Here is a 13,263-nt window from a genome sequence, read left to right as displayed (position 1 = left end):
ATTATCAATACTATTTCCTTTAAATGTGAGAAAATTAAAGATTACAGTAAAAATCCTTCTATAAACAAAGATAATAGTATCAAATCAAGAATGACAACACTCTTTCTCTAGAAGTAAATATAAATTCTATTAACAAATCCTGATTAAACTAAGAAAATCTAAAATCTTACTATTATCTAACAACCAGAATCAAATGTTGAAAGAATGTCAGGAGAGATACAAAACATATCATTCAATTCTTAATGCCAATATCTTTCACAATTGAAGAGGTTGAGCAAAGTCTTAGGACGCAAAATTAATTTGGGCTTTAATCTAATAATAATATTCTTACCAATTTTCAAGTCAAAAACATTCTCTACAAATTATGACTCACAAATACTTATATTTTGAACATAGCAATAACTGTAAACTACCTTTCTTTCCATGTATCATCAGAGGAATAATGAAAACTAACAAGTTTATAAGCCAGTGATTCTCATACCAAACTAAATGCCAGATTTGCTTACCAACCTTAAGAAAAATATTCCAGACGAGAATATTCTGGATTTGTTAAGTCTAGACTAGGAGTGTCCCAACTGCAGCCCATGATCCATTGCTAATTGGCCCGCAGCAAATTTCAATAATATATTTAGTTTACTTAAATAAACCAGGTGAGGCAATACGTACTTCACCTCAAGTGAGTGGCCTGGCTGTTTGTGTATTTTACCACATATGGCCCTTGGTGAAAAACGTTGAAAAAAGTTTGGACACCCCTGGTCTAGACCACCACTATCCAAATATAACACAAGCCATATAGGCAATTTTAAATTTTATAGACACATATACCTCAATTAAGTACAGCAATAGCCACATTTCAAGTATCCAGAACCACACTTGGCTGGTGGCTACAGTACTGGACAGGCAGGAAGGTCTGCAAGTGTTGCAAAGAGAAGATAATCTGTTCAACACAATGAATTCATTTTGTTTTGATTGACAAGTAGGCTTACTATGCCAGGGATATCAAGCCTATAAATAATCAAAATTTACTGAAAGATGCTTTCTGCTATTCTTCAACTTTCCAACAACTATGCTATATTTGACTTAGGGAAAGCCATAAAACATTTCTCCAAATTAAACAGCAGAAACGTCTTTATACAAAAAAAATTATCAGTTTAACTGACATACTTTATAAGTCCTAAGCACAATAGTGGTAGGAGAGAACACTTGTGACTACAAAAGCTACTAAACTCCTACTTTAAAAAAAAATCCATACCACCTTCAAAGTGACAATCAAGAGTTATCACAGTAATACTAGCACAGGATGGCTGTTACAAACACAAGCTCTAGATTTAGGGCTGCCTGGGTTGAAAGCCTGGCTCTGCTAGACCAGCTGCCTTACCCTTGACAAATTACTTAAACTGTGAGATTAGGGCCTGTGCACCATAGGAACTTTATAAGTATCAGACACGTTCTTGTAGCAATCAGGCCCATCGAAGCAGAGAATCTCTATCTTGCATACTCTACGAGTGAAAATGACACCATCAAAACACCTACACCAACCAAAACTTAACGTCACCATCAGAACACCGATATCAGGAACATACTAAACCATCATAAATCATCAGCTCATAAATATGCAGGAGGCAGTGTTTTTAGTAAAGTAAACAGGGAACTTAGATCTAAAAGGATAGTGGTCTTATATTAATAAAAAAATTCCTAAAACAAAGATCTCAAATCATTACTAAGTGCCCTAGATCTGGAAAAAACCCTGAATTTTCATTTGTTCTTTTACAGAATTATGTATAAATATTGAACTTTTTAAAGAACTGGTATGACTTAAACCATAATTATTTCTACATGTATATTAAGTAGGTTAGGAGCAAGGACTCTGAAGGTGAATAAGACATACCTACAGAATCCATAGAATGACCTATATGAGAAAATAATCTGGAGTTCTTTTATATTTTTAAGTACATTTCATAATAAACACAATTTAAGTAGATTCTATGATAAATGTCCTTAATTCTTATTTTGTGCAATAAAGTTACACTAAAATAGACCTCAGGGAAACATTTCAAATTACTGACCCTCACTGGATAGCCGAATGTGAAATTATTAATTGTGGATCATGAATGAGGGTATGTGTATCACCTGTCTTCTTGAAGTTAAAGGTGTTGATCCAAGGCCTGGGCTGGAAATGTCATCATATATACTTCTAACTGGTGGTGCTCCGGTTTTATCTTTATGAGCTGGTACAACTGGTTGTGGTGGTGACCCACCTACAGTGTATAAAAAATATAGTCAGGTGAGAAAAAAGAAATCTTCCATCTTTCTGATAAGATTTTTTTTTAATTTATATTTTTAAAATATTGACTTAAATTCTTGTCTCCTAGTGCTTCTCAAACTTTAATACATATGAAAGTCACCTAGGGATCTTGTTAAAATTCAGATGCCGACTCAGAATGTGTAGGGTAGAGTCTGAGATTATGAATTTCTGACAAGCTCCTAACGATGCCAATGCTGGTGATCCACAGCCCACACTTTGAATAAAAGATTTCAGAATAAGTAAACAGAAATTTCAGTTTTTAGTAAACACATGGAACTTTTGCTTTCTCTACAAAATATTTAACATGTCAATACAAAACTTGATCCTATTTCTCACTTGAAAGTAGATATTAAAAAGCTTCAGTTTGTATATACTTTAATAAATATAATCCCCTAATGTGGAATTTGTCAAAATGAAACAGATCCCATTCATATGTTTCACAGTAAAACTAGATTTAAGTACATAATAAAGATATAAGGACCAACTTTTAGGAACATAAAGATGTCTTATTAAGTCAGAGAATCAGCAATGCCAAATAGTGAAGCAGCCCATGCCCTGTGTAAACGAATGTCTGAACCTAGTCGGTACAGCGTAAGCTGTCTGGAGCACAGGCTGTAGAGCGGGACTGACCTGGGCTTTAGACTCCTGCTCTGTCACTTACTAACAAGTGAGCTCCAACAAGTTCTTTATTGCATTTAGCGTAAGTCTCCTCTTTTGAAAACTAGGGATACTACTACCTATCCTTTAAGATTGATAGAAAAGAATGAAAATAACAAAATAGGTAGCATACTGCCTGGCTCATAGTACTCAATATATTGTAGCTAAAATAGTAACACATTCAAAATATATACAAAACAAAAATCTGTCCAGATATTTTAAAGTAAATTACTTCAAATATAATTTATGATAATTGTACATGATCAATCCTGTATACATATATATAAATATGTGTGTGTATATGTACATATATATATAAAATAAACCACTTTAAACAAAACAATACTTTAAAGACAAAATAAGAAGAGTTTACATTTAAACATCTATTGAAAGGGTATTAGCTCACATTTGGAATCGCATCATTTTTGTACCTAATTCTCACTCCTCATAGTCAAAACTTCAAAGTTATCTTTTAAAATATTTCTTTCTTAAAGCATCCTGTGAAAGACATATGTTGCATTTAGGTAACAACATTCTGTGCTGACAATTGCATATTCTATGTCAAAAACTCCAGTTTGTGAAGTAAGATCTTTCACTAAACACACTACAAGTAACAATCTTAATTCACTCTGACTAGAAGTAGAATTCGTAGCTACAAATTTTCAAATTACACTTCTTTTGACTGAATATTTGTTATTACATTTAAGATGAATTATTTAAGCTCAGGTCAAGTTAAACAACCATATTTCTCCCCCCCCCCCCATACACACACAGACTTGAACACCTCTGAAACAGGAGTAATTGACAAAAAATGGATCTTGGCATTGTAACATATTTACTGTTTTTCTTTCTTAGTGGTACTCAAAATAACTTGAGTTTTACAATCAGTAGCATCTTAGATTAGATGAAACGTAGTAAGCACATTTTTAATGAGTGATTCTTTGAATTATAGTACAGTGGTCCCCCCTTACCCACAGTTGTGCTATTTGCAGTTTCAATTACTCTCAGTATGAAAATATTAAATGGAAAAGTGAAGAAATAAACAATTCATAAATTTTAAATTATGCACCGTCATGAGTAACATGATGAAATCTTTCATTGTCCAGCCTGGGCTATGAATCATCTCTTTGTCCAGTGTATCCATGCTGTACATACAGTACAATAAGATATTCTGAGGGAGATCACATTCACAACTTTATTAAAGTATATTGTTATAATTGCTTTTTTATTATTAGTTATTATTGTTAAACTCTTAATGTGCCTAATTTATAAATTAAACTTCATCATAGGTACATATGTATAGGAAAAAATACAGCATATACAAGGTTTGGTACTATCAGTGGTTTCAGGCATCCCCTGAGGGTCTTGGAACATATCCTCTGAGGATAAGCAGGGAGAACTACTGTAGTTTATATCCCTTACACCTCTATTCCAAGAGTCTTAAAATAAAAAAATAAAGCCATTACTTAATTTTTAAATTAGTAAATGGGTTAATAAGGTGAAAGCTGCACCATTACTCTTTTTAAAATTCTAGTACATGTACTAATAGTACTATGAAACTATTTTAAGCAATCTACCTACCTCCAAGTAAAGGTGATCTCATTTCCATTACTCCTACTGACGGGCCACTGATTGATCGAGGTTGTGGAGTTACTGGAGCTGGCAAATCCCCCATTAAAAATCCAGGTAAGAACTGGGCATTAACCCCTGGCTTTGGAGATGTGGGTGAACCCAGCATCATTGGTTCAGATCCTGAATGAATCAAAAAAATAAAATAACTTTAATATTATACTATCTAACAAAAAGAGGTAAGAATCTAACATAAATAATTTTGGAAATGTAATCAATATTGTTAAATACTGTAGAACCAATTAAATTTATTATTTTAAAAACCAATAAAAATTATTGCTAGAAAAATATGACTATTAATCTCTGACTGCTATTTTTGTGAGCATTATTTCACAGGTTTAAGAATCAACACTTATTTTTAAATAAAAAATAATTATTACATAAAAAAGAAATCCCTAATACATGCAGGAAAACCTTTTTGCATTTCTGGGTCAGATTCTATTATGTTAACAACCAAAAATACGGACAGGGTGTACAAGTTACTTACACAAAGTCTTAGCATATCAAACAATGGGTTTAACTTACTATATGTCACATTTTTAAAATCCCCACACATAAAAACTGTAAATCATTTTTGGAATGAAGTGAACTCATGCACACAGAGCACATATGAAATAATAGTAATGATTAGCATTCCTATTAAGAAACATATTTAAAAGATTTGCAAAGTTTACTTTTTGGATCATTTTGTAAAAATCATTCATTTTAAAGTTAGGAATAACTTTCAAGCTTCCCTGATACAACCAATTTTAAAATAGCTGCTACTTCATAATCATCTATTGAAAATTAAGCTTCACAATTTACAGGGTACTTATTATTATTCCCACTATGAAGATAAGGAAGCTATAACTTAGAGTACTCTAATTTCAGAGCAAAACAGCACAGTAAGGAAAATATGGCCTCTGGAGTCAGAGACTTAGGTTCAAGTCTCTCAGCATCCAACATCTTTGATTGCAATTACAGTAAGTGAAGCACTTGACCCAATGCCTAATATACAGTGAATGTTCAACAAATATTAATTATTATTACAATGGTATCTTATAATAGCCAAAACTGAGTGACTAATGTACATATGAAAATTTTACAATTTCTGCTCATGAAAATTTAATTTTTCAACTATGTGACAAGCCTGAATGTGATTCACGGCACTCAGAAATAGCAAACGTTTTGTGTATCATTTATATCGTCTTAACTACTCCTTAACCTCAAAACAGCCTCAAAAATGTGTTTCTTGCATCCAAATGCTGTCAATTATTTATTCGTCCTCTTATTTCTTGTTATTAACCTAGATATTTAAAATGCAAGTGTATAAAATAGGAAAAAGGTAAAGTAATTCAGGAAAAAGATAAAGCAAGCAGAAAAAACTATAATTACATTGTAATTATTTTAAAGTGCTAGTTACTATGTTACTATGTTACTATGTTACTACGACATATTTCCAAAGAACATACACTAAAATCAAACCATAAGTCTAAACAAAAGCGTTTTCTTAACAGATATTAAAAACCCATAGTAATAAATAAAAAATTTTAGGTAACACCAACTACTTTCACTCTCCCATGCCCCAAAAGAAAAAAAATAATATGGTACTGTGTTTCCCCAAAAATAAGACCTAGCCAATCAGCTGTTCTGTCTGCATCTTTTAGAGCAAAAATTAATATAATTATATAAGACCTGGTATTATAATATATGACCCGCTATTATATTGTATTATACCCGGTTTTATATTACTATATAAGACACAGTCGTATAATAAAATTTTTATTAATATTTTTATATTAGCATTTGTTAATATTTAATTTATGTTATATTTGTGTTGATATTAATTTAATATAATAAATTTATATTCATATATTTATATTGATCTTTGCTCCAAAAGACGCATTACAGCTGACTGTCGGCTAGGTCTTATTTTCGACGAAACATGGTAATTATAAAAATAAGTCAAGAAAAGTTCTGATACATCTGGACATATATTTTGATACTGTACAAAGCACCAGAGTGAGGGCACAAAGGACTCTTTATCAGACTGTCACTGATGACCCTTCAGGCTAAATTTCACTTAAAGAGAAAGCTATGTATCCCAGCGGATTGTGCAAGTCTTCCCATTCCATGTCACAGTATGTGTTTCTAAAATGGTAAGTACTGTGCCTTCTTACTCAGCTACAACTGTTAGTTAAAGTAACCCTTAGTTTTAACACAAAATTAGGTGCTGGGAAAATGTTTATTCATCACCTAGAATATCTGCAATATGTGGACTTGAACAATTAATATCAGCTAATGTCAGAGTTCTGACCAGGGTCAGGTTTATTCACATTTGCAACGCCAAGAAATACGCACTCCAACATGTTTTTGTTGAGTAGAAAACTGTGGAACTGGAAATGAATAGTTTTCGGATTACTAAAATAATACAAAACATAAATACTTAGACCAACATCTGCACATAAATTTAAATATAGCAGAGTATCTCCACTGACATTATGCATTTAGCTTTGTATGACTAATAGTAAAACAGTTCATGTCACTCTATTCTCAAAAGAAACTTATTTTGCACAAAACATGGAAAGCATTATATATGCCCTTCCAATCTAAAAGAACACTTCATTCTTCAGATATCACACTTGCTTTCTTTTCCAAACTCAGAAAGTCGTAACCTAATTTTCAAACATATGAAAGTAGACGGTTTATTTTCTGTTGTTCTAAAGTATTCGACGGTTCTCACACGTCCCAAAACTCAGCAGACAAAAAAAGAAGGCGACGTCCTGTCAACTTAAATTTTTTTCAACGACACGTTTCAGCAATGCTCCCCATTATATAAAGGGAATGAATTTCAAAAATTTCATTACGTGACTGATTTGAGAAAAAAGACCTCCTACAAGAGCTGGTCCCTTTGCCACGGTGAAGGCAGGAAAAATCGTGAGAACTCCTGGCTTCCTCTTAGGGCCAGAATCTCGACGACTGTCATCACCCGATTAAATAAGTGTGGCACGATTCAAGCGTCCAGTGATAACAGGTTCCTTTGGCAAACGCCAGGAGAGGGCTGGAATCAAACAGGAACCACAAGCCCAGGTGACCAGAGAGCAATGGTCGGTCACCACACCCCAGGGCCCCGCCCACTCACGTGGACGCCCATAAATCCGTGGCCACCGACGTTTCCCCGGATCCCGAAACCCAGCGTCGAGTCTAAGACGCCAGGGGTGCGTCGGGATGGCGAGGCCTCGGCAGGGGGCTGACTAGGAACTTGGGAGCGCGCCAAAGACGACCCCTCGGCCCCTGACCAGAGCCTGATGACTACTGCCTTTCCCTTTGGCCCGCGTCGGGCCAACGGCGTGAATCGCAGTGCCAGAAAAGAGAAGCACTTTTTCACTCACCCAACGTGGGTGCCTGGGGTTCCACGACAAAGGCTGCCATCCCGGCGGCAACTACACTTAGCTTGGGACCTTCCCGATTTTCAAAAATGGCGGAAACTGTCCCCACGGGTAGGGCCGCGCTGCCGTATGGGGTTGCGTAACTTCCGGATATGCGCTTCCCGTGAGCTGTGGGCACCCGAGCCGTCATTTTGGAGTAGGGCAACGTCTCTGCGCAGACTCCGAGGAGGATTTCCCTGGGTCGGTGACGAATGTGCTGTGAAACTAGTAGGGTGGTGCGAATGCTTTAGCTCAAGGTTCACAATCAGCGCGAGTTTACCCAGTGCTCCGTCATCTGTCAGCTTTTCCAAGTAACACCTGAAAAAGCTGGCTTGAAGAAACAGTTGGTGCCACATTCCAGTATGGATTTCTGGGTTTAGTACGTGAAGCTCCATTCTCATAGCTTGTTTTCTATCATCTCTGCCATTTTCAAAAAAACATTGTGCTATATTGGCACAATTTTACATTAAAGCATAACTCATATTTGCTGTCTTGTTACATATTAATACATACAAAATGTTACGGAGCGAGTCCCCAAGAAATGACCACGGAGCCGAATTGGACAAATTAACAAGGCCTTTATTACAGATTCGAATCTGGGCTCAAGCCTCCACTGACATAGCAGTGAGCGAGAGCCCTGAGCACTGTTTCCCATCCCTTTTTATGTGTCTTGGAGACAAAAAGGGGTGCTGTGTTTTTTTTTTTTTAAGGGGATGTTCTCAGGGGTAGATTTCCTTAAGGGGATGTTCCCAGGGTTAGGTTTTCCTTAAGGGGATGTTCTGCTTATCTTTGCTGCAGCAACAGGATATCCAGTTTTGGGGTAAGCTTAACTGGGTACATGTTTTTAACGGAAGATATGTGCGGGTGGCCGAAAATTTCCCACAGCACTTTTGCTCTAACCTGCTTATCTTCCATTGTTAGGTAGCTTGCCTAAGCTGAATTGAGGTATAGGGTTGTTTTTTTTTTTTTTCTTTTCTTGACCTCCTTGTCACACAAAAGATAGTAAATACGAGCCCACCACACAGCAGAATACAGCCGGACTTTCTTGGGTATACAGTTTTGCTCAATTACTAATTATAAAAATGACATGTATATGTTATGGGATATTTCTGGCCCGTACCAAACTCAGTATCCTCAAAATACCAACCATCCTCCCTCACTGTGTTCTCTGGGATTTCCTGAAATCTCCAATGGAGCAAGAATTTTGTGATTTGAATGAGGCAATAACAATTCCAGCACTCACGGGCAAGTTCCCAGAGATAAAAAATTAAAACCACTGACAGATGAATTGACTTTCTTTTTTACAGGTCTGTGGGTTGAACTGTGTCCCCCAAAAAGATATGTTCAAGTCCTAACCTTCAGTACATACGAATGTGACCTTATTTGGAAATAGGGTATTTGCAGATGTAATCAAGTTCAGATGAGGTCATAGTGAATTACCACAAATTTGGCTGTTTAAACCCACATAAATTTATCTTTTACAGTTCTGGAGGCCAGAAATCTGAAATGAGTCTTAAGGGGCTAAAATCAAGGTGTCAGCAAAACTGGTTTCTTCTGGAGGAACCCCGAGGAGAATCTGTTTCGTTGTGTTTTCTAACTTCTGGAGGCTAACTATATTCCTTGGCTTTTAGAGGCTCTGTCCTCGCCCTTCAAAACCCGGGGCATAGCATCTACCTCTGCAACACTGCTTCTCTCTGCTTTTATCATCACATGGCCTTCTTCTTCTGTAGTAAAATCTCCCTCTGCCTGCCTCTTATAAGGACATTAGTAATTATATTTAGGGCCTACTCAAATAATCCAGGATAATCTTACCATTTCAATCTCTAGTCGTACTGATTAAATTAATAATCAGATCTGCAAAGTATCTCTTGCCATATAAGGAAATATTCATAGGTTCCAGAGATTAGACTGTGGATCTTTGCCCCACACCCAGCAATTGCCTTTTCAGAGCTAAGGTACCAAGAAAGGTTCACCAATGAAGGAATTCTATATAAATTACGATCTAGCCTAACAGAAGATCATGCACATCTGTTAAGAAAATGGATTTGATATTTGAGTGTCTGTATTGACCTAGAAAAATTTTCAGGATGGATATACTAAAAGAAGCAATTTTAAAACATTTATACGACACCATTTTAATTTAACAACAGAAAGTATAAAAACAGGGCAGCTGGATGGCTCAGTTGATTAGAATGTGAGCCCTGAACAACAGGATTGCCGGTTTGATTCCCACATGGGCCAGTGAGCTGTGCCCTCCACAACTAGATTGAAGGGCAACGATTTGGAACTGATGGGCCCTGGAGAAACACACTGCTCCCCAATATTCCCCAATAAAAATAACTTTTAAAAAAATCAATAAAAAAGTATAAAAACAGAGAGACATGCTTATTTAAAAAAGAAGTTGGAAAACCTTTGTGTCAAACTATTAACAGGAAAGATGGAGTGGGAAAGGGGTTTGTAAATCGAAGGTCTTAAGAAGGGCTTTTAATTTACATAATTTTTAGTGGTTAATTGTAGGTGTATTTACTATTTTTAGTATTATTAAGATTAAAATGTTTTTATTTTAAGAAAGTCACTTTCCTTTCTTCACTTGCATTTCTAATTCTATGCTTTCAACTGTCTATTTCTTTATCAAGGTATAAAGATGCCCAGTTTGTTCTGCCAAAAATCTTCCCTAGAACTACGTTTTCTTCTAGCCAGCATGCACTAATTTCTCTCATATTTCTTCTCTTTTTTTCAAGATCTCAAAAGAAGGGTCTTACAGAGTTTTGTCTATTTCTCTAACTTCACCATCTTGTTTTTTAATTCATTACACACTGGTTCCTGCGTAAATCTGAAACTACTGACCCCCCAACTATTTTTCTCCTAATTGTCTTATTAGGTCTGTATCCTTGACATCTGCAGTATTCAACAGCTTTGACAATCTATTCATATATATAAGTGTTTTCCTTGTTTTGGATGATGCTACACTTCCTATTTCTCCTCACAGTTTTCTACTCTTTCCCTGGCTTTTCCATACCTGATCCCATTTTATTGTAACCTGGAAATAGTATTGTTAGTGAAGCCTTTGTCCTCTCTCTTCCTCAATTCTTTATGGTCTCCTTTGGAGTCCTTGTTGATTGTCACAGCTATGCAAATAATTTCCATTATTGTATGCCCCTCCTCTCTCTAAAGCCAAATGATAATTTTCCAAATGCTTGCTGAACAACCTACTAGGACATTAAACCTCAAAGACAAACTCATCTTACCCCTAAAAACTTGCCCCATTCCAGTTGTCCGTGTCCTATTAGCCTTTTAGTAACCAGAAATTAAAATCAGTATGTTATAGCATTACACTACATACATTTTAAAGTCAGACCTGAATTTAGAGCCCAAATTTCCCACTTAAATCCCGAATTACATGGATTGATATTAAATCTTTGTAGATTTTACTTTGTGTAAAATAGAAACAATACCTGCTTTGAAAAGTGGTTATGCGAGGTACAGTGCCTGGTCCCTTTTGCTTTTTCTGGCTTCCACCTTCCCTGCCATCAAATATTAGGATAACAAGTCCTATTCTTTCTCTCTACTTAACTCCTAGACAGTTGCAGTCAACCCTTAACATTTTCCTGTGCTCAGTCTCTCCCACCAAATCTAAAATACCACTGGTCAATTTTCCCTTCTCTATACACATTACCCAGCTGTCCAAAACCTTCATGGATTTCCTGTTCCCTACATCAGCCTCCTTTTCCTCAGCTCCACAGAATTCACATGGGCAACACATGCCAACCAATAACACCCCTCATTACACTACATTCATTTTCACTTAGGCAGCAAGGGAAGGGGAAAATCAGAATCTCTCAGGGTGTAAGGTTCTACAGACTGAATATTGGTGTCCCCCAGAATTCATATGTTGAAATACCCCAAATTGATAGTATCTGGAGGTGGGAACTTTGAGGGTGATTGAGTCATCATGGTGGAACACTCATGAATGAGATTAGTTCCCTTACAAAACAGACCCCAGGGAGTTCTTCCCCAACGCCCTCCTCTGCCATGTGAGGATACAACAACAAGACTGCCATCTATGAACCTGAAGCAGACTCTAACCAGACACTAAATTTGCTGGTGACTTGATCTTGGATTTCCCAGCTTCCAGAACTCTGAGAAATAAATTTCTGTCGTTTATAAGTCACCCTGTCTGTGGTATTCTGTTATAACAGCCGAAATGGACTGAGACAGGAGGGCAGGAGGATCTCTTGGAGATTTCAATAGGCACCCATAAAGGGAATACACCTTGTCACCTACCTTTACCTAGGGTGGTTGAAAACCTTGGCCTTAAAAAGTAAAGCTTTTCAGCCTTCTGCTCCAATCAATTCTCCCATTATAGCCCTTTGCAAACCTTCAACCTGTTGTGAAAGATCTCCACATCGTATTCTTGCTCACAGCAATCCCCTTGCCTAGCATCTCTTTGCTTCCCGCCCCAATTTGCAAAGTCCTGTCCATCCTCTAAGTAGCAGCTCTTTTCTGCCATCAAACTTGCCCCAGCCCTGCCAGCCCTCAACCATCATGCCATTTCAGGATGTACAACATATTCTGCAACTCATTTGCTGTAAGATATTTGTTTTATAAGTTTTCAGTCCCACTAGATAGGTTTTCTTGAGGACAGGGACCTTAAGTTTTTTTCTGTATTTCTATCAGTAGTCAATAAATATATATTGAAAAAGTAAATGAATTAATGACAAGCTCTAAATAAATATTGAATAATGGGTAAATTATCTGACATAACTTATTTGATGCAATTTTGCATGTTTTCAGATTTTTAAAATTAAAGTTTTGTACATTAATTCTATTAGAAGTGCTTATTAATTATATTATAAAATGAACACCTGTTTGTAGTTCTAATTATTTATCCTTTTTTTGTTAAAATGATATTCTCATAACTTGGATTATCTTGAATGAAAAACATTTGTATGGCATGATTTTACTTTTATACGTTTCTTGTTAAACTACAATCTTTAGGAATATTGCATGTTAACCATATGCTTCTGTTCATGAATATTATCTTAATTACAATACTTGCTTTCCTTTCCCTTATGAACATATTAAATAAAATATCATATAAAGTGGAATACCTGTTCCCCTTTTCTATTCTGGCATAAGATTTCATCAAAGTGCTATTATTGTAGACAATTGATTTTTCAAACTTAGATGGGGAACTCTTTAAACTAATTATGGTGCAGTACTTAAGACATACCACAGAACTGCTCTGGTTGGGGTTTAAAAAAA

The 13,263-nt window shown here is 35.9% G+C and overlaps 1 protein-coding gene across 2 annotated transcripts in view; it reads right to left on the bottom strand.

Moving 5' to 3' along the window:
- NUP35 (nucleoporin 35) overlaps positions 1-8,039 on the bottom strand; it is a 34,683-nt gene extending 26,644 nt beyond the window's left edge. The window contains exons 1-3 of one of the 2 annotated variants that reach the window (XM_081051685.1): positions 7,963-8,017; positions 4,544-4,714; positions 2,131-2,258 (exon numbers count right to left, since the gene is read on the bottom strand). In XM_081051685.1, the coding sequence (XP_080907811.1) occupies positions 2,131-2,258; positions 4,544-4,714; positions 7,963-8,002 (339 nt within the window). In that variant the 5' untranslated portion in view covers positions 8,003-8,017. Of the gene's footprint in view, positions 1-2,130; positions 2,259-4,543; positions 4,715-7,962 lie in introns of both variants that reach the window. The other variant, XM_081051684.1, reaches the window with a different exon arrangement.
- Between the last annotated feature and the right edge of the window lie 5,224 nt (positions 8,040-13,263).

This window comes from Rhinolophus hipposideros (genome assembly GCF_964194185.1).
Source record: "Rhinolophus hipposideros genome assembly, chromosome: 6".
NCBI lineage: Eukaryota > Metazoa > Chordata > Mammalia > Chiroptera > Rhinolophidae > Rhinolophus > Rhinolophus hipposideros.
This window is presented reverse-complemented; position numbering and strand designations above follow the sequence as displayed.